This window comes from Pseudonaja textilis, chromosome 1 (assembly GCF_049901715.1).
Source record: "Pseudonaja textilis isolate UNSWEBS1 chromosome 1, rPseTex1.2, whole genome shotgun sequence".
Classification (NCBI taxonomy): domain Eukaryota; kingdom Metazoa; phylum Chordata; class Lepidosauria; order Squamata; family Elapidae; genus Pseudonaja; species Pseudonaja textilis.
This window is the reverse complement of record NC_141990.1, coordinates 4,627,805-4,649,649: the sequence shown is the minus strand read 5'-3', so window position 1 is coordinate 4,649,649 and position 21,845 is coordinate 4,627,805. Positions and strand designations below refer to the sequence as shown.

Below are 21,845 nucleotides of genomic sequence, written 5' to 3'. Positions count from 1 at the left end.
TTAATTAGGGCTTATTTTGGGGGGTAGGGCTTATATTGGGCTCACATGTAAAAAAAATCAAGCTAGGACTTACTTTCAGAGTATTTTCAGGGGAAGACGGTATGCCTCTCCAAGTTTTGCTTTTGATGGATGCATTACTTGGAACGTTCACACATACACTTATACACACAGTGTCACGGGATCACATTTGGGGGACTTGGCAATGGGGACTGTGCAGCCATTTGGTTTCTTCGGCAGTCAGCTGACCACAATTTTAAATGTTTTTTTTTTTTTTTAACGGTGGTGGTTTCTGGCGTTTCCTTCCTGTGACTGGAAAAAAACTACCCAATGCTATTTGCTTAATGCCCGTCTCACAAAACGCCAAAAAAACTGGATTCAGTCATGTGTGATGATGCCTCGGGCTTATGACCAGAATGACTTATGACCATAATTCCCATCTTAATTATGGTCATAAGTTGAGGGCTACCTGTTGCCGGGTTTATTTCTTATTTTCATTGGCCGTATGGATTGAAACAGCCGCCTGCCCGGCCTGGGAGAGACCAGGACAAGAATAAAAAGGAAGAGAACAAAAGAGCAGAATAAGAACAAATAACAAACAAATAAGAATAAAACGGCCGCTGAGCTCAGTCTAATCTTCCGTCTCCCAACCCAATTTCATCTTTCATGGAAAAACCCGACAAACGGAAACCAAACTCATTAAGAGACTGGAGAATCCACTTTATTAACAGGAAATGTACAACTTGAGGAGTCTTAATTATTAGAATTAATTACTTATAATTAATTACTAGAATTATTTGGGTCTAGTAAATTAGGCAACCGTTTAAAAATCAATGGGAAGGAAGGAAGGGGAGGGAAGGAGGAGAGAAAGGAAAAATAGGAAGAATAGATGGATGGATGGATAGATGGATGGATGGATGGAACAAAGGAAGGAAGGAAGGAAAGACGGAAAAAGGAAGGACGGAAAGGAAAAATAGGGAAAGAAGATAGATGGATGGATGGATGGATGGATGGATGGATGGATGGAAGGAAGGAACAAAGGAGGAAGGAGGGAGGGAAGAAGAAGGAACAATAGAGAAGGAAGAAAGGAAAGAAAGAGGAAGGAAGGAAGAATGGAAGGAAGGGAAGGAAAAATAGGGAGAGAAAATGGATGGAAGGAAGGAAGGGGAAGGAATAATAGAGAAGAAAGAAAGAAAGAAAGAAAGAAAGAAAGAAAGAAAGAAAGAAAGAAAGAAAGAAAGAAAGAAAGAAAGAAAGAAAGAAAGAAAGAAAGAAAGGAAGGAAGGAAGGAAGGAAGGAACGACAGATAGGAAGGAAAGGAAAAATAGGAAGAGAAAAAAGAAAGAAAAAAGGAAGAAAAGAAGAGGAAAGGAACGGAAGAGAAGACAGACAGACATTACTATTCTTACAAGGCAGCAGATTTCTCAAGAGGGCAAACCCTCTTCCTGTTTGTTCAACCTTTCTGCTATTCGATGGCTGAGGGGGGGTGGGTGGGGTGGGGGAGGGGAAGGCCGAGATGCCAACCGGCCAAATGATCTCCTGGGAGGTCCATAAAACCAGGCAGGTCCAGGTTACACCTTCCTTGATTAGACTCTGCCTGCCTTTCACAAGCCAAGCACGGGCAAACATTGCTCACCCAGGAATCGCAACCCATGGGGGCAAAGGGCCAAGGGAACGAACGGCACCCTGCCCCACACTTCCTGGGGACATGAATGGCCTTTGGCTTTGAAGGTGCATGCACAGAGGTGCATGCGTGTGTGTGTGTGTGTCAGCCACTGGCTGTCCCTCAACCCCCCCACCCTCAATTTGCAAACGGGATCCACCTCCGAAGGCCCCTTGTGGAAGAAGAAAACCCCTTGCCTTTTTTTTAAATAAAAAAAAAACCCACTTGCAAACTTTGGCAACCGCAAGAATTTGGGGGGAAGGAGAAACCTCGACCCCGCCCTTGGCATTAAAATGCAAAGAAGCCTGGGTTTTGTAGGAGTGAAATTTGGGGGGTGGGGGTTGTTCCCTAGCATGGAGTGATACCCCAGGCCAAAAACTGCGGAGTGCGAGATCTCAAAAGCTTTTTCGTCTCTGGAAAGCAGAAAGGAAAAACTCGAAACCCAGCAGATGTTGAAAAACACCCGCAGGGCACATTCCAGATCCAGAAATTCTCAGGAAGGAAAAAGGATCTTTTAAAAAAAAATAAAATAAAAATAAAAATCAAAACATCCAGGAATTCAGGAAGTTTTAAAAAAAAAAGAAAAGACAGCCTTGTTCCGCTCAGGGACAAATAAAGGGCAGAGGAAGCAAAATTTTAAATAATCATCATCAGCAGGCGGTTTTGAAAAACACGCACGGAGACACGCCAAGAGCACACAGAGAAAGAACAAGGGCTGTGCACAATCTGAATTTGGGAAAACCTAACAGCCTCCCAAGTGGCTTTTGTTAAAAAATAATAATAATAATAATAATAATGGGGAATGTTTCATCCTGGCAAAGACCAGTAGCTACCGTGCTTCCCTGAAAATAAGGCCAGGTCTTATATTAAATTTTTGCTCCAAAAGAGGGCTTATTAGGGCTTACTTTCTAGTTAGGTCATATTTTCTGGGAAATAACAGTACTAAATGCGTCCGTCTGGCTGACAATCTTAACTGGAGCTTATTTTTGAGGCAGGGCTTATATTACGAGCTTATATTACGATTCTGGAAAATGATGCTAGGGCTGTCATGACGAACCTATGGCATGCATGCCACAGGTGACACACAGAGCCATTTGTGCGGGCACGCGAACCCCAGCCAAAAGTACCACCACTGAGCATGTGCACACCTCCCAGCTGATTTTCGGCCCATTTGAGGCTGTTTTTGCCCTCCCAGAGGCTCAAGGGAAGCCTCTGCAGCCTCGGGAGGCCGAAAAATGGGCCTTCCGGAAAAACAGGCCCATTTCTCGGCCTCCCGAGGCTGCAGAGGCTTCCGTCAAGCCTCTGGGAGGGCGAAAACTGCCTCAAACGGGCTGAAAATCAGCTGGGAGGGCGCGCACATGCGTAGTGCAAGTAAGGGGGCGGGGGTGTTGTACGTGCATGTGGGGGTGGGGTGGGGCGCACTGCATTGTGGGTGCCAGCACGCGCACTTTTGACATATCACAACAAAAAGGTTCGCCATCGCTGTGCTAGGACTTTTCCAGTTGGGTCTTATTTTGGGGGGAAACGGGGTAATAACATTTGGCTGGAGGAGAGAGTTTTCATTGTTTGGACTGAATCCAAGGTAGGTGAGAATCTTGGTGAGGATTTCTGCTTGGGTCAGGTTAGTCAGCAAAAAGGGAGATGTTTAGTTTCTGCTCCCCGATTGCAAAAACATGAGAGGAGGGGTGATGTGGGGTAGAAGGAACCCAATAAGGGATTATTAATTTGTCAAGTGGGTTTATTGAGTGTGGGACTGATGAATGAAATGTAAACTTTGAAGTTTATTTCTCCCATTTAAGGAGTTGTAGCTTTTCCCCCCTGAAACTGACTATGAAATTTTTCCGGAATTGACTCTGAAATTGACTGACATTTCTTCTGGAATTGACGCTTTCTGAAATTGACTGACATTTCTTCTGGAATTGACGCTTTCTGAAATTGACTGAAATTTCTTCTGGAATTGACGCTTTCTGAAATTGACTTGGCCCAATGAGTTTTGTTGTGAGCTAGTTAAAAAGACTGCGTGTGTCACTTTTTTCCAACCTCGGCAACTTTCAACTTTGCGGACTTCAACTCCCAGAATTCTCCAGCCAGCTGGGAGTTGGAAGTCCACATAATTGAAAGTTACTGAGGTTGGGAAACAGTGCTTTATGTAATGAAGCCGATAAAACCATCACAGTGCTACGTCGGAAAACAGCTCGGAGAAAAATACCCATGGAAAGAAGAAAGAGTGAGGGAATCTACGATGAAGGAGGAACCCTCTGTCCCTGGGGGAAAAATTTTTTTGCATTTGGAACACTGCAAAAGGAAATTCCAACATGCACAGAGACAGAGATCAGCCATCTTACAGGGCTACCCCTTAAATATAAAATTAACCCTTGCAAAAATTCCAGGGATCTCATTTTTGAGATAAAGTCCTTGGAAAATATCAACTTCCTGCCAAAAATTAGGACTGTCCTGCGATTTGGGGCATGCTCAAATTCATCGGGGAGACCTGCCAGAGACAGCTGGTGTCTGATTTCTGCTACCCAGAAGGCCCTCGATGGGGGAGGAACGCAACCTGCAACCAACGATTACGTTTGGACCACGATGCCTTCAAACAGCTGGAGAAGAAGATGGCAGCTGGATAACGGCTAGAGTCTCTTCTTGATCAGTTTTTCCAGTTTGCGGATACGGGAAGACTCCTGCTCGGGCGTGGGGGCCACCAGGGAGACGCAGCTGCCGGTTTCGGCGCCCGAGGGAAGAGCCGGGAGCCGCTGACGGAATAAGTCCAACATGCTACTTTGCTCACTTCGCTTGAGACCCTGCGGAGGCGGAGGGAGGAAGAGGAGGCGGGGGTCACCATAGGAGGCAAAACTCGGGAGCCACATTTGGCTTCAGAGCTGCAGCTAAGATGGGCTTTGCAGGATCTCCAAGGCTGTGGTTTTGTCAGGATTCTGGCAGTTACCCACCCCAATTAAATCCTGAGTCTCGAGCCAAACTTCCAAAACTTCAGGAGGATTTATTGGGAGTTAACATGCCAGCACTGCCTGGGTACAGCCAACTCTGAGGCACATCATTCATTGTCACCCTTGACCCTGGTTTTCCCCACCACTCTGGGTGTATCATAATTCATATTCTCCAATGGGACACCTCCCTAGCCCAGAGTCATCAATCATGCTCTCCGGTTAGAATTTTGTGGGGTAGAAACTTCAGTCACCTGGTTACTATCTTTGAAAAACTACTTATGGAGTGCACTTTCGATTTCCAAACTGCTGTACTGCTCTTTCAACCCCCTTTCTGTTGGCAACTCTAAAAAGACCATAGAAATATTTTATGAGTTGACAGGTTTGTTGTGTCATTGTGGATTGATGGAGAAGGCCACACAGAAAGTGAGAGGATGGTAAGGAGGGGTTGTGTTCCTGCAGAACATCTGGAAGCTGTGCCCCAGAGCCTGGAAAACACATCCTAAAACATCTGGAAGATATGTCCCAGAGTATCTGGAAGACATGCCTCCAGCACAACTGGAAGACACATCCAGAGTATGTGGAAGATGTGCCTCTGGAACACCTAGAAGACATGTCCCAGAACATCTGGGAGACATAGCCCCAGCATGTCTGGAAGACACACTCCGTTACATCTGGAAAACACTCCTCCAGAACATCTGGACAATGCCCCAGAGCATCTGGAAGATGCACCTCAGTCTAGACCATCTAGAAGACATGCCCCAGAACATCTGGGACACATACCTCCAGTATATCTGGATGACATACCCCAGAACTTCAAGATAGGTCTCCAGAACACCTGGAAGACACATCTGCAAGACAACCAGACTATCTGGAAGATGTGCCTCCAGAAGATTGCCCATAATATCTGGAAGGTATGTGTCCATAACATCTGGAAGACACAGACCAGAACATCTGGAAGATGTGCCTCCAGAACACAGGGACAACCCCAAAATATCTGGAAGGCACAACCTAGAACATCTGGAAGACAGGCCTCTAGATATATCAGGGAAATTTGCCTGGGAAATTTGACAGCTGTAGTCCTACTTAAGCTACCCAGATATTTAAAGGGATGTCTGGAAGGTTGAATTACAGGGAATCAAAATGTTTGCAAAATGAAGGGCAGGTTTGGACAAGCTGACTTGGTCCCGGATAATTTTAAGTCCTTCAGCACCCATCGACCCAATTTTTTTTTTTACATGCTCCAGAGCAAGTGGAAGAGCTCTGGTCTTTCCCGCTGCCCACCTGCCTGGCTCACCTTCATCTCCAGAACCTTCTGGAACGTGTCAGTGGCGCAGTCAGAGAGGAGTTTGATGTAGTTGTCCACAAAGACCACCGCGGGCTCGTGGGGCGCCATCACGACCTGCAGGGACAGAAGAGCAGCTGATCAGGAGAGCCCATGCCGGCAGCGTGGTTAGAATTTAGGATTGCAGGAAAACTCTGCCCACTGCCAGGAGTTCGATCTTGACCGGTTCAAGGTTGACTCAGCCTTCCGTCCTTTCTAGGTCGGTAAAACAAGGACCCAGATTGTTGGGGGCAAGAGGCTGACTCTGTAAACCGCTTAGAGAGGGCTGTACAGCACTGTGAAGTGGTATATACATCTAAGGGCTTCTGCGGAGGGAGGGAGGGAAGGAGGAAGGAAAGGAGGAAGGAAGGAAGGAAGGAGGGGAGGAGGGAGGAGGGAGGGAGGGAGGAGGAAGGAAGGAAGGAAGGAAGGAAGGAGGGAGGGAGGGGAAGGAAGGAAGGAGGAGGGAGGGAGGAGGAAGGAAAGGGAGGAGGGAGGGAAGGAAAGGAGGAAGGAAGGAAGGAGGGAGGGAGGAAGGAAGGAAGGAAGGAGGAGGGGAGGAAGGAAGGAAGGAAGGAAGGAAGGAAGGAAGGAGGGAGGAGGAAGGAAGAAGGAAGGAAGGAGGGAGGGAGGGAGGAAGGAAGGAGGAGGGAGGGAGGGAGGGAGGAAGGAAAAAGGAAGGAAGGAAGGAAGGAGGAGGGAGGAGGAAGGAAGGAAGGAAGGAGGAGGGAGGGAGGGTAGGAAGGAGGAAGGAAGGAAGGAGGAAGGGAGGGAGGGAGGAAGGAAGAAGCAAGAAAGGAAGGAAGGAAGGAAGGAAGGAAGGAAGGAAGGAAGGAAGGAAGGAAGGAAGGAAGGAAGTCAATCAGTCAGTCAGTCAGTCAGTCAGTCAGTCAGTCAGTCAGTCAGTCATGTTGCTAGAGTGGTTATAATACAGTATTGCAGGCTAACTCTGCTGACAGCCAGGAAGTTCGATCCTGACTGGCTCAAGGTTCACTCCACCTTCCGTCCTTCCGAGGTGGGTAAAATGAGGACCCAGATTGTTGGGGGAAAGAGGATGACTCTGTAAACTGCTCAGAGAGGGATGTTTTTCCAGTGTTGTGCATATACAATTCTTGCTGCTGTCGAGATGTGTAATATTAAATACTAGCTCGATACCCATGCTTCGCTATGAAACTATGTGGTCGGGCTTAGTTTTGGGGGAGAAAAACAAGGGGAAAAAATTCTGCCTACCACCATCCATCGGTATTCATCCGATTAGCATCCTGTCAGTGTGTGAGAAAGCTGAGGGCTGTTTGGAAACGGAAACAGTATTTGCTGTGTGAGCAAAGGGACAGCAAGGAGCCTGGGCGTGGCTTAGCTCAACTGTTCCGTACTAAAGCTGCTTGGTGCTGTGAAACTGAAACTCCTCTGCTTGTGTTTTGCGTTTGGAAGAGATTTCTTTCCAGGTGGGGAGGGGGAGTAGAACTCCTTAGCATCAGAGCGTGTTAATAATAATAATAATATAGGAAATACTAATAGCTCTGATGGTCGTTTCAAAAAATCCTTTCTTAGTGAGCCCCTAGAAGCCAAGAGGAACATAACGTGCCAAATGTCAAGTTTGTAGGCTTTACGTTCATGACGTTTCCCCATCTGATTCCGGCCTCTTTCTGGTTTTTCAGGAGACGCTTCTCCCTTTCGGCATTTGAATCCCGGAGGCATTTGAAAAGGCGCTCTCAAAAGGGGGGTGGGAAATGCAAGGGGCCGCTGTCCTCACCCAGGCACAAAGCAGCTGTCACCAGCCTTGTCTAGGGGCTGACTGGAAATTGCCAAAGGAAAACCCATCCTGGGAAAAGCTGAAAGACTCAACTTGGGAACGGGAGAGGAATTTGGGGGAGGTCTCTGCGCCCGGTTGCCTTTTGAAAGGGAGCGACAGCTCGACAAATGCACAACTGGGGTGGGGACGAAGGGGAAGAGAGGCAGTTTGGTTTAGTGGTTGAAGCTAGAAACTGGGAGACGGTGGGGTCCAGGGTGGCTTTGGGCCAATCACCAGGAGACGGTGAGTTCTAGACCCGCCTTAGCCATGAAAGCTGGGTGGGTGACTTTGAGCCAATCACCAGGAGACGGTGAGTTCTAGTTCCGCTTAGGCATGAAGGCAGCTGAGTAACTTTGGGCCAATCACCAGGAGAGGGTGAGTTCTAGTCCCGCCTTAGGGATGAAAGAAAGCTGAATGACTTTGGGCCAATCACCAGGACAGGGTGAGTTCTAGTCCCGCCTTAGGGATGAAAGCAGGCTGAGTGACTTTGGGCCAATCACCAGGACAGGGTGAGTTCTAGTCCCGCCTTAGGCATGAAAGCAGGCTGGGAGGCTTTGGGCCAATCACCAGGAGATGGTGAGTTCTAGTCCCGCCTTAGACATGAAAGCCGGCTGAGTGACTTTGGGCCAATCACCAGGAGACGGTGAGTTCTAGTCCTGCTTTAGGCATGAAAGCCGGCTGAGTGACTTTGGGCCAATCACCAGGAGACGGTGAGTTCTAGTCCCGCCTTAGGCATGAAAGCAGGCTGGGAGGCTTTGGGCCAATCACCAGGAGACGGTGAGTTCTAGTCCCGCCTTAGGCATGAAAGCAGGCGAATGACTTTGGGCCAATCACCAGGAGACGGTGAGTTCTAGTCCCGCCTTAGGCATGAAAGCAGGCTAAGTGACTTTGGGCCAATCACCAGGAGACGGTGAGTTCTAGTCCCGCCTTAGGCATGAAAGCTGACTGGGTGACTTTGGTCCAATCACCAGGAGACGGTGAGTTCTAGCTTCACTTTAGGCATGAAAGCTGACTACTCGCAGGATTGTTGTTATGGGGAAAATAGGAGCAGGAAGGAATATTAGTTATGTTCACGACCTGATTTGTAAAATCAATAAGGGAACCAAGCAAACAAACAAACAAATAAAATCTGTCCTACGAGATGGCTTCAGGCAGGTATCAGTCCCTTCCCTCCTCAAAAATTATTTGGAGGGCAGGCCTGCCTAGAAGCCAGGACAAGGTCTACCTTCAGGATCATCTCGGCTCGCGTCATGCCCTTGACCACAATCTTCGTGTAGCTGGCAGGCGCCTTCCTCACCACCTGCGAGCCGATGGATGGCAGGTCGAGCAGGACCATTTTCAGGGAGTGCGTGTCCAGCAGCAGCTGAAGCGGAAGAACAATACGCAGGTTTTAATATAAGATATAATGTAATAACAAGAGGGAGGTTTAGAAATCGAATGGCGGTAGTATCGGGTGTGTTTAAATAATATGAAACGACGAAAACGAAACGTAATAGTCATGAGTGATAATATTATGTTTATTTGTACCAAAATATACAATACCCAGATTAACAGTGATAACAGATAATCAGAGTTGCAAGGGACCTTGTGGGTCATCTAGTCCACCCTCCCGCCCAAGCAGGAGACCCTACACCATTTTTGACAGACGCCAGTCCAATCTCTTCTTGAAAGTCTCAAGTGATGAAGCTCCCACAACATCTGAAGGCAACTTCTGTTCCAGTGGTTGATGGTTCTCCCTGTCAGAAAATTCCTCCTTATTTCCAAGTTGAATCTCTCCTTGTTCAGTTTCCATCCATTATTCCTTCTCTGGCCTTCTGGTGCCTTGGAGAATAGCTTGACCCCTTCCTCCTCTCTGTGGCAGCCCCTCAAATACTGGAATACTGCTATCATTGTCTGCCCTGGTCCTTCTCTTCACTAGACTAGCCAGGCCCAGTTCCTGCAACCATTCATTGTATTCATTTCATTGTATTCATTCATTCATTTTAGTCTCCAGGCCTTTGATTATCTTAGATAGATTCAGATTAACAGAGTTGGAAGGGACCTTGTAGGTCATCTAGTCTAATCCCCTGCCCGAGCAGGAGACCCTACACCTTTGCTGACAGACGGCAGTCCAATCTCTTCTTGAAAGCCTCCAGTGATGGCGCTCCCACAACTTCTGAGGGCAACTTCTGTTCCATTGGTTGATTGTTCTCATTGTCAGAAAATTTCTCCTTATCTCCAGGTTGAATCTCTCCTTGTTCAGTTTCCATCCATTATTCCTTGTCTGGCCTCCAGGTGCTTTGGAGAATAGCTTGTCCCCTTCCTCCTCTCTGTGGCAGCCCCTCAGATATTGGAAGATGCTATCATGTCTCCCCTGGTCTTTCTCTTCCCTAGACTAGCCAGGTCCAGTTCCTGTAACCATTCGTTGTATGTTTTAGTCTCCAGTCCCCTAATCATCCTGGTTGCTCTTTTCTGTACTTTTTCTAGAGTCTCAATATCTTTTTTATAGTGTGGTGACCAAAACTGGATGCAGGACTCTAGGTGTGGTTTTACTAGATGTTCAGGTTCACGCATCGATATGTATAAGCAATATAAAATACAATAAAAAACTTGACTAATAAAAAAGAAACTTTGGAATGCAATAAGAAAAGAAAAAAAAGAACATTCTTTGTCTCCTGTACTTGTAAGCCACAGCCCCGGGTGCCTGTACATGCACAGATCAATGTGGATAGTAAAACTATTAAGAGATTATAAATATAGCTAGCTGTTGGGAAACCGAAAGTGCTTTTCACTATCTTTTAAGTTAAATAAAAGAAGGAATACTTAGATGAGAGGTGATACACCCTCTTTCAACAGGTAGCCAGATCTAGATAGTGTCGGTTTAAATCCCTACCATACCTCTGACTTTTATCTTTTTTTAAAAAAATAATTTTTTATTAGACAAACACACTAAAAAAGAAAAGAACATTAAAAACAATGAACATGGTGCAATCCTCCAACCCACATAGTTGTCTTACACTGCTAAGTCACATATAAAAATAGTACATATTTACATTCTATATACATAGTATATATTATATACATGTAATCATTTCTTATTATCATGACCCTTCCTCTTTTCTAGCCAAAAATAAAACTTATCCCATATTTCGTAATAATCCGATTCATCCTCATTTTTTAATTCTTTTGCCAATTTGTCCATTTCTGCACACATCCCAGTTTTCCTGATTACTTCTATTTCACTTGGAGTTTCTTTGCATTTCCACTGTTGTGCATAGGCCGATCTTGCAGCAGTAATTACATGAATTATTAGGTATATCATATCTTTATCATATTTTCCCACATTAATTCCTAACGAGAAAATTTCAGGTCTGAATTCTATTTTAATCTTACACATCTCTTCTAACCATTTCTGAATTTTCTGCCAAAACTTTTGGTCTTGACTTTTATCTTGTCTGAGTGTGTAAGCAGGATTTCGAGGTGAATTTGATGCAGGTAGTTCCTCGACTTACGACCGCAATTCAGCCCAAAACTTCTGTGGCTAAGCAAGATAGTTGGTAAAGTGAGTTTCGCCCCCACTTTACGATCTTTCTGGTCGCCGCCTTTAAGTGAATCACCGCTGTTGCTAAGTTAGTCACACAGTTGTTAAGAGAATCTTTGCTTGTTGGAAGGTCGCAAAAGGAGATTGCATGACCCACCAGGACATGGCGACCGTCGTAAATACGAGTCCGTTGCCAGGGATCTGAATTTTGATCCCGTGACCACATGAGTGTTGCGATGGTCGTTAAGTATGAAAAACGGTCATAAGTAACTTTCTGCAGTGCCGTTGTAACTTCTGAGTGAACGGTTGTAAGCGGAGGACTACCTGTATTATAGCTTTTCACGGTGTTTCTCAGCTTTCGCAACATTAAGTGGGTTGGACTTCAACACCCAGGATTGTCAACAAATTTTGGATGCGCCACCCAAAGCTTTCATGGTGACGTCGTCCCAGCACCAACCTGGCCTGAGATGACAGGCTGATTTAATTCAACCCTAGGAGTTTCTCTTGATGCATCTACAATCTCCCTAATCAAATACAAGCAAACCTAATCAAGTTTTTTTTTTAACAACAAACATAACACAGCAAATAAAACCTTCTTTCCATTATACAGTGTGTCGGTTGGTGCATATTTCTTGTGCACAGAATCTATTACTGTTAATCTTCTCATCACTCCTTATCGCCCATCCCCTCCCACTTGGGATTGTAGGACTGTAACTTTGTCACTTGTATCCTTACGATTTATACCTTGATTGCTGATTGTACCCTATGACTATCATGAAGTGTTGTACGTTGTGATTCTTGATTCTTTTTTTTTTTAAATAAATTTTATTGAGTTTACAATTAAAAACATATCGACATTACATATACAAAAGGGGAGAAAAAGAAAAAAAAAAAAACGCCGTCTACGAACCAAAAAGAAGAGAAAAAGAGATATAAAAGAAAGAAAGAAACAAAGAAACGGAAGAGAAAAGAAAATACATTTAAAAACAGACAGATATCCTTTTGACAGTCTGCAAGATCCAATTCTCCTACCTTACTTTAAATACACACATCTTGTCAATATCTATGCTTAAATTACCCATTGTTCATTAAGCAGTTTATCTCTGAAATAACCAATTATACCACGAGTTCCAATTATCATAAAATGTTGAAGACTCTTTATTTTTAAGTGCTATAGTTAATTTGTCCATTTCTGCACAGTCACATATTTTCTGGATGACCATTTGTTCTGCAGGTATATAGGATGATTTCCAGCACTGTTAATCTACCCTATGACTATCATGAAGTGTTGTACGTTATGATTCTTGATTCTTAACGAATGTATCTTTTCTTTTATGTGCACTGAGAGCATTTGCACCAAGACAAATTCCTTGGGTGTCCAATCACACTCACCTGTTCGGCCCCCACCATGCTGATGGGCTTGCACTTGAAAAGGTGGTTAATAAACTTGGGGATGAAACAGCTGCAAGAAAGGAGGGAACAAATTTAAGCTTTTCCATGAAGCTTAAAGGAAAAAGAGATTTCTCTCATCCAGTATTTTTCAGTCTTGTCCACTGCAAAGTGAGTGGACTTCAACTCCTAGAATTCCCCAGGGCCGGGGGCATCTGACAGTTATCAGCTGCCTTCGGAGTCGGAGATCAGTGAGGCAGAAGAACAGCTGGAGCCTGTTCCTAGTGTGCGCATGCACAGAGCTGCCCGGAGAAGGGAACAGCTAAGGAACAAGGGTTGACTCGGGAGTAAAGCCACTAAAGGTGGACGGTAAAGGGCCCCTCCCATAGGGAATAAAAGAGAAGCGAAAGGTGTTTTGCAGGAGACAATTAGTTCATTGGGACGAAGATCTGTTCCTGCCTTCTTGCCTGCTACAGTGTGGCGTCTAAAAGATAAATGGCCTGGCAACTCTCCAAAGGTCTGTAACTGGGAATTCTCTTGAAAGGCTTTGCTGGAGAGGAATTAAATTTAAAATAAATAAAAGGGTTTTTATTGGGACGAGGAGTTGGCTTTGTGTTGCTGAAGGCGAGCGAGGGACTTACTTGGCAAACTTGATGCAGAACTGGGTGAAATATTTCCGGGTGGAGGCCAGGTTGTCCCGGATGATGGGGACATTCTGCTTAATGTGCAAGATGACCGACGTCACGTAAGGACTCTGATCCCCGACGTGCTCCACGTTTTGCCACTGCATCTGTCGAGGTCCGTAACAACGATAAGACAACAATATTTTGCAATACTTTATAATTCAGTAAAAAAAAATCTTGACTGTCAAATAATTATAAGAAAAGAAAGAAAGGAGACAGCTCGACCCAAGCCGCGACAGTGAAGAGAGTTACAGCAGGTATCCCCAGGCTGTCGCTGTCAGGGTTCCGATGGATGCCCTAATTCAGTGGTTGCCAACCAGTGGTCCACGAGAAATGTCACCCCCAAAGCAATTAATCCAGGCTGCGCAGGAACACAAGATTGCGCTGCCCACATGGCCTGCGGGAACACAAGGCTGCGTTGCTTGCATGGTGAACAACATGAGGTAGTGAGGGGAGGGGGGAAAGGCCAGAGGGGGGGAACTTGCCCCACGCGGCCCAAGTGCCTGTCCTGTCCACCGGGCTGCTTCTTTCCGCTTCTTTCTTCTTCTGCTTTTGGCTGCACGCAAGGAAAGCAGCCAAAGTCTTTCTTTCTCTCCCCCAAACTCCGCCAGAAATGAGTCTTTGGGACCCTGCAAGACAACCTGCTCCAAGAGGCTCCGCCGGCGCAACGAGTCTCACAAAGACTCATTTCTGGCAGAGTTTGGGGGAGAGAAAGAAAGACTTCGGCTGCTTCTGCTGTTTTCCTTGCATGAAGCCAAAAGTCTCTCTCTCTCTCCCATTGAGAACGGAGCTGGAGACGGTATCCCGCAATCCCAAATAAAGAACGATCAATCGGTAGGAATAAAGGGGTGGGGAATTTTCCTGCAGACTTTTTCAGGGATTTTCCCAGGGGTCTCTCTGCTGCTTTTTGCAGAAACCCCGAGAAAACATCAGCAAGCCACCGTTGGTCAAAATTCATATTACTGGTCCGTGGGATATAAAATTGTGAGTTTGGTGGTCCCTGAGGTCGAAAAGGTTGGCGACCCCTGCCCTAATTAATTCATGAGACATGAGCATTCCCAGACTGCTCTTGAATTGCCAGCTGCATATTGGGTATAAACGATTATTATACGTATTAATGTTATTACAGTTCTCTCTTCACAACCATGTGGCGCCACAGATGCCTGTGCCTCCGCTGGCCCTAGCCTCCCTTTACATCAAGGTCTTCCTTAAAACTTAGGATGTTGTAAGGTAGCTGCATAGTGTTGTTTATTTATTTGATTTTATTACTTTCATAAGTAACTCAAGGTAGAAAACATATCTAATACTCTTTCCTCCTCCGATTTTCCCCAGAACAACAACCGTGTGAGGTGGGTTGGGCTGAGAGAGAGTGACTGGTCAGAGTCACCCAACTGGCTTTCATGCCTAAGGCGGGATTAGAACTCACCGTCTCCTGGTGATTGGCTCAAAGTCACCCAATCGGCTTCCATGCCCAAGGTGGGTCTAGAACTCACCATCTCCTGGTGATTGGCCCAAAGCCTCCCAGTTTGCTTTCATGCCTAAGGCGGGACTAGAACTCACCATCTCCTGGTGATTGGCCCAAAGCCTCCCAGTTTGCTTTCATGCCTAAGGCGGGACTAGAACTCACCATCTCCTGGTGATTGGCCCAAAGCCTCCCAGTTTGCTTTCATGCCTAAGGCGTGGACTAGAACTCACCATCTCCTGGTGATTGGCCCAAAGCCTCCCAGTTTGCTTTCATGCCTAAGGCGGGACTAGAACTCACCATCTCCTGGTGATTGACCCAAAGCCTCCCAGCCTGCTTTGATGCCTAAGGCGGGACTAGAACTCACCGTCTCCTGGTGATTGGCCCAAAGTCACCCAGTCAGCTTGCATGCCTTAAGGCGGGACTAGAACTCACCATCTCCTGGTGATTGGCCCAAAGCCTCCCAGCCTGCTTTCATACCTAAGGTGGGACTAGAACTCACCATCTCCTGATGATTGGCTCAAACTCACCCATTCAGCTTTCCTGCCTCAGGTGGGTCTAGAACTCACCATCTCCTGATGATTGGCTCAAAGTCACCCAATCGTCTTTCATGCCTAAGGCGGGATTAGAGTTTACCATTTCCTGCTTTCATTCATAAGGCAGGACTAGAACTCACTGTCTCCTGGTTTCTAAGCTAACACCACCACCACACCACACTGGTTCCATGTGCAGATCCAGGCACTGTGGCCTTTTGCAATTGACAGATAAAAATTTGATCAACACCCAGGCTTCCCATGCACCATCCAAGATTTTTTTGGTATGGCACCCAGTATGCGAATTCACCCCTGGGACCTCCACAGCCAGTTTATGTCACAATCTTCCAACTCTCATTTTCAGATCTTGAAGCATTTTGATCTTCTCCAATTCATTTTCTTCTCTTCTACAATCCCTGGTTATTTCCACATCAATTAATTACACCAATTATTATTATTTTTAAAAACCTTTTAAAAGTCCCTTGTTAAGCCACGTTAAGCCTATTCACAGCAAACCTGTGGAGGAATTGAGGTGAGGTGGGCCAGAGGTTAAACTTTTTAAATATTCTAAATTTAAATGGGCATCTTAATCTCCTTACAGGTGGTCCTCAACTTACGACAGTTCACTTACTGACTGTTTGAAGTTACGATACTGAAAAAAGTGACGTGATCATTTTTCATGCTTATGACTGTTGCAGTTTCCCTGCGATCCCATGATCAAACTTCAAATGCTTGGAAACTGACTCATATTTACGACAGCTGCAATGTACCGGGGTCACATGATCTCCTTTTGTGACCTTCTAACCAGCCAAGTCAATGGGGAAAGCCAGATTCATGTAACAACGGGGTTACTAGCTTAACAACTGCAGCGATTCACTTAACAACGGTGGCAAAAAAAAAAGGGGGCAAAACTCACTTTAACAAATGTCCCGACACAAATTGTGGGCTCAATTTTGGTTGTAAGTCGAGGACTCCCTGTGATTCCTAATTTAACCTCCGCGCAACCGTAGAAAAAGTTTTTCCCACGGTGACCAGATAGCTGCCTGCTTTAAAAAAAGGGATTGAAATCTCACTGTGTGGGGATTCTCACACCTGAAAAGCACTTGACTTTGCGTCAAGAAATCAAACTGCCCTGCTAATCTTATTGAAGCGTGAGATACTCACCCCTACGTGTCGACAAAAAAAAACCAGGTGAAAGAGCCAAGGGCTGGGAAAAGTAAATAAAATCAAATCTTATCTTTAAAATAGGTATCGTGCATGAAACCAGATTTTCACCCAAATACGTGCAGCTTCGTGCGCGCTCACCGAGCCAGGACAACCAGAGGCAATGAAAGAACAAAAGTGGAAAAAAAAAAAAAGGCACAGCTACCCTGTTTCCCTGAAAATACAACCTACCCTGAAAATAAGTCCTAGCTTGATTTTTACACGTCCACCCAATATAAGCCCTACCCCCAAAATAAACCCTAATTAAGATCCCGACCACTCCAGAGTGCACAGATAAAAATTAAGCCAGGGTGGGGATAGAGGGTGGAGCTGCCCTACAACTTACCTTTGGACAGGTGTAGCCAGGCCTTGCACACCCCGACACCCGCCTTGCCGGCCCAGTTCTTCTGCAGCCAGCATGGCTGGCAAGACTTTCCTGAAGGCCTCTGGAGCTGAGAGCAAAGCTCTGGATCGATCCTGAGCTCTGTTATCAGCCGTATAGGCCTTTAGGAAAGCCTTGCCGGCTGCAGTTCCTGAAGGCCTCTGACAGCGAAAAGGAGGCCAGAGGCGACGCCCACAAGTGAGGTTAGTCAGTGGATGACATCCCCCCCAAATAAGACCTGGTGCCTTTTTTGGTGGCTAAAAAAATTATAAGACAGGGTCTTGTTTTTGGAGAAACACGGTAAAGTACATTAAGTCCTGTGTTTTACAACTTTGGGAACCTGAGGATGGGTGGACTTCAACTCCCAGAATTCCCCTGCCAGCATGGGCTTGTGCGTTTGGCCCCTTCTATCTGTATTTGTAAGGGAAGAAGGGGGTTTGTTGTAACCCCCTCTCCCGCCAAAAGAAACAGAAGTTTAGAACAACCCTTTTAAAACTCTGCCAAAGAACGAGGGGGAGTCTAAGAAAAGCGGTGGGAAATTTAAGAACAAGACGCTAAATTTAAAAACTGATAGCAACTGCTGAGATGGGAAAACTGATTGTCCCAGTGAAAGAGAAGGGAATATCTAGTTTATGAAATATTTTAAAATGCTCTATTTGGCTTTCAAAATTCGCCTTTTGAAGATGATATCAAGTCAGGAATATTTTTGTGTGGGTTTGCATTTGAAAGAGGTGAAAAGTATAGAAAGTGAAGAGAGGCAGTTTGGTGTAGGGGTTATGGCACGAGGCTGGAAAGTGTGAGATTGAGAGTTCTAGTCCCACCTTAGGCATGACAGCCATTGGGTGACTTTGGACCAATCATCAGGAGACGGTGAGTTCTAGTCCCACCTTAGGCATGACAGCCAGCTGGGTGATTTTAGGCCAATCAGCAAGAGACTGTGAATTCTAGTCCCACCTTAGGCATGACAGCCAGTTGAGTGACTTTGGACCAATTATTAGGAGTCAGTGAGTTCTAGTCCCGTCTTTAGCATGAAAGTCATGTGAGTGATTTGGGGCCAATCAGAAGAAGATGGTGATTTCTAGTCCCGCCTTAGACATGACAGCCAATTGGGCCATCCCTCTCTTTACCCACCTCACAAGGTTGTCGTTATGGGGAAAATAGGAGGAGGAACGTGTGTTGGATATATTCGCTGCCTTGAGTTATTTGTAAAATAAAAGACGGGATACAAATAAATAAATATTTGCCAGTATCTTATAAATAACCTGAGAAGATTATTTGTTGATAAAGCTGTCGGAGTTGGTGAAACCAATCGCTCTAATTAAAGAGAACAGATGTGTTGCCATTGGGAAAAACACTTCTGGATTTTGTATTACAGACTGGGGGAAAAAATATATGAAACTTTGATTTTAGATTGTGAGGACCAGAATAATTTTATTGTTATAGAAATAGCTCAAAACCTTTAGCAATGTACAGCTAAAGGTTGAGGTTGTAACTTATTTTTATATTTTATTGCACACAAAAAAGTTGGAAGTCATATTATTATATATTATATTATATTATACTATATTATACTATATTATATTATATTATATTATATTATATTATATTATATTATATTATATTATATTATATTATATTATATTATAATTTATTAGATTTATGTGCTGCCCTCATCTACCAATTTTTCCCCTTTCTGCACTTTTTTCCTTCTTTTCAAAACTTTCTTCTTTAACTTTCTCCATTTTTGCTCATATTCGTATTTCTCTAGTTTTGTTGCTATTCCTATGATCGACTTGAATAAAATACACTGCTCAAAAAAAAATAAAGGGAACACTTAAACAACACAATGTAACTCCAAGTCAGTCACACTTCTGTGAAATCAGACTGTCCACTTAGGTAGCAAGACTGATTGACAATCCATTTCACCTGCTGTTGTGCAAATGGAATAGACAACAGGTGGAAAGCAGAGGCAGGTAGCAAGACATCCCCAATAAAGGAGTGGTTCTGCAGGTGGTGACCACAGACCACTTCTCGGTTCCTATGCTTTCTGGCTGATGGTTTGGTCACTTTTGAATGCTGGCGGTGCTTTCACCCTAGTGGTAGCATGAGATGGAGTCTACAACCCACACAAGTGGCTCAGGTAGTGCAGCTCATCCAGGATGGCACATCAATGCGAGCTGTGGAAAGAAGGTTTGCTGTGTCTGTCAGCGTAGTGTCCAGAGCATGGAGGCGCTACCAGGAGACAGGCCAGTACATCAAAAGACGTGGAGGAGGCCATAGGGGGGCAACAACCCAACATCAGGACAGCTACTTCCACCTTTGTGCAAGGAGGGAAAGGAAGAGCACTGCCAGAGCCCTGCAAAATGACCTCCAGCGGGCCACAAATGTGCATGTGGCTGCTCAAATGGTCAGAAACAGGCTCCATGAGGGTGGTATGAGGGCCTGATGTCCACAGGTGGGGGTTGTGCTTACAGCCCAACACCGTGCAGGACATTTGGCATTTGCCAGAGAACACCAAGATTGGCAAATTTGCCACTAGTGCCCTGTGCTCTTCACAGATGAAAGCAGGTTCACACTGAGCACATGTGACAGATGTGACAGAGTCTGGAGACACCATGGAGAACGTTCTGCTGCCTGCAACATCCTCCAGCATGACCGGTTTGGCAGTGGGTCAGTAATGGTGTGGGGTGGCATTTCTTTAGGGGCCGCACAGCCCTCCATGTGCTTGCCAGAGGTAGCCTGACTGCCATTAGGTACCGAGATGAGATCCTCAAACCCCTTGTGAGACCATATGCTGGTCCGGTTGGCCCCGGCTTCCTCCTAATGCATGACAATGCTAGACCTCATGTGGCTGGAGTGTGTCAGCAGTTCCTGCAAGACGAAGGCATTGATGCTATGGACTGGCCCGCCCGTTCCCCAGACCTGGATCCAGTTGAGCACATCTGGGACATCATGTCTCGCTCCATCCACCAACACCACGTTGCACCACAGACTGTCCAGGAGTTGGGGGATGTTTTAGTCCAGGTGTGGGAGGAGATCCCTCAGGAGACCATCCGCCACCTCATCAGGAGCATGCCCAGGCGTTGTAGGGAGGTCATACAGGCACATGGAGGCCACACACACTACCGAGCCTCATTTTGACTTGTTTAAGGACATTACATCAAAGTTGGATCAGCCTGTAGTGTTTTTTTCCGCTTTAATTTTGAGAGTAACTCCAAATCCAGACCTCCATGGGTTGCTAAATTTGATTTCCATTGATAATTTTTGTGTGATTTTGTTATCAGCACATTCAGCTATGTAATGAAGAAAGTATTTAATAAGAATATTTCATTCATTCAGATCTAGGATGTCTTATTTTTGTGTTCCCTTTATTTTTTTGAGCAGTGTATATCTACAGTTATAGACGTGCAGATTATCATCAATAATTCCTCTGTAGAACTGTATTTACATCATAGATACGTATATCTCTATTGTATATCTATAGCTAGTCTATATTGTATCTATTATATTGTATCTATATCGTATCTATATCTACTGTACATCTATATCTGTATTCCCTTTATTTTTTTGAGCAGTGTAGTTAAAAAAAACAGAGGAACTAAATACAAAACTCAAACTTTACAAACCCGATCTCTCTTTCACTCGAAACCTTTCGTATTTGTCTCCCTTCCTTTTGACAGACAACCCCGTGTTCGCACCCCACCCACCAAACACACACACAATTTAAAAAAAGAAAAGCTTTCAGGCACGGCGACAATTCCCTCAGGAAGGAGTGTCAATCTAGCAAATGTTACACCCTTTCCTGGGTTTGAACGTGACAATCATCCTCTTTTTAAAAAAAAAAACCGTCCAAACCCCAATTCTCAAGTTTCAAGTTTTCTCAGCAACTGTGACGGCTTCCCAGGAGCGCAAAAAAGGGAAGGGTTTGAAACAAGAAAGGAACTGAGTATTTCTCTCCACACCCCTCAATAAGACTGGGGCCCTTTTTTCTACACAAAAATGGCTCCTTAAAAGATAAGTGAGAAGAAATTATTTCCCAAATGATAAATATGTTCCAAGCCAAGGAGCAGCAGGCAAAAAAACAGGGGTGCAGAATTGGTTAAATTTCTGCACGGAGGAAAAAAAAAAAAATCGGTTAAATTTCTGCACCGAAAAAAAAAATCGAGGTTGGTCTGCGACCAGTTCGCTCCAGTTTGGGTGAATCGGTTGCTAATTTTATGGCGGTTCAGCGAACAGCAAATTCCGCACCTGTCTGGCCCCTCCCACCTGCCCCTCCCCTCCCAAGAGTCTTCATGTGGCCCGTTTTGGGTGCAAGGTAAGTGCAGGGCCCACGCGGAGGGTCGGGGAGAGCAGAAAACGGGCCTCGCGGAGCTGCCGGAAGGCCGGAAACAGTCCCGTTTCTGGCCTCCAGAGGGCCTCGGGAGCCCAGGGGGGGCAGTATTTCCCCTCCGGAGGCTCGAGGAAAACCTTTGGAGCCCAGGGAGGACAAAAATGCCCTCCCCCCGCCACCGTGGTGCAGAAGGCCGCCTAGGCCATGCCCATCGTGGCCCCACCCACCCAGCAACCGGGCAGAGAACCGGTTGCTAAAAATTTTCGAAGCCCGCCCCTGCCCCGAATCCTTCTGAAATTCCTTAAAACGTTTTACTTTGCTCATGGCGGTGAGGGCTGGATCACAAGCGCCGTCCAAATCCTGCACCAGAAGCTGGATGCTGCTAGAAATCACTCTGAAAGAAGAGGGAGAAAAAGGCACCGGTTTTAGTTTTGGTGCCAGACCAACAGTGACGCGGTAAACAAGATGCCACAAATTAAGACACCACAAATTCAGACCATCAAAAACAACAGTCTCATCAAGTGTTGGTATTTCCTTGGTAATCGAGGAAATAGCCAAGGAGGAAAACACACTCCTACCAACGACAGGACGAGCCACTACAGATGTATATGAACAGAGAGGAAAT

At 45.5% G+C, this 21,845-nt stretch overlaps 1 protein-coding gene across 2 annotated transcripts in view; it reads right to left on the bottom strand.

The window, feature by feature from the left end:
• Nucleotides 1-696: 696 nt before the first annotated feature.
• Nucleotides 697-21,845, bottom strand: part of VPS53 (VPS53 subunit of GARP complex) — a 58,689-nt gene continuing 37,540 nt past the window's right edge. For both annotated transcript variants that reach the window (XM_087924937.1, XM_087924940.1), the window contains exons 17-22: nt 21,536-21,614; nt 13,269-13,417; nt 12,631-12,700; nt 8,944-9,081; nt 5,900-6,004; nt 697-4,461 (exon numbers count right to left, since the gene is read on the bottom strand). In XM_087924937.1, coding sequence (XP_087781063.1) covers nt 4,291-4,461; nt 5,900-6,004; nt 8,944-9,081; nt 12,631-12,700; nt 13,269-13,417; nt 21,536-21,614 — 712 coding nt within the window. In that variant the 3' untranslated portion in view covers nt 697-4,290. The remainder of the gene's footprint in view (nt 4,462-5,899; nt 6,005-8,943; nt 9,082-12,630; nt 12,701-13,268; nt 13,418-21,535; nt 21,615-21,845) is intronic.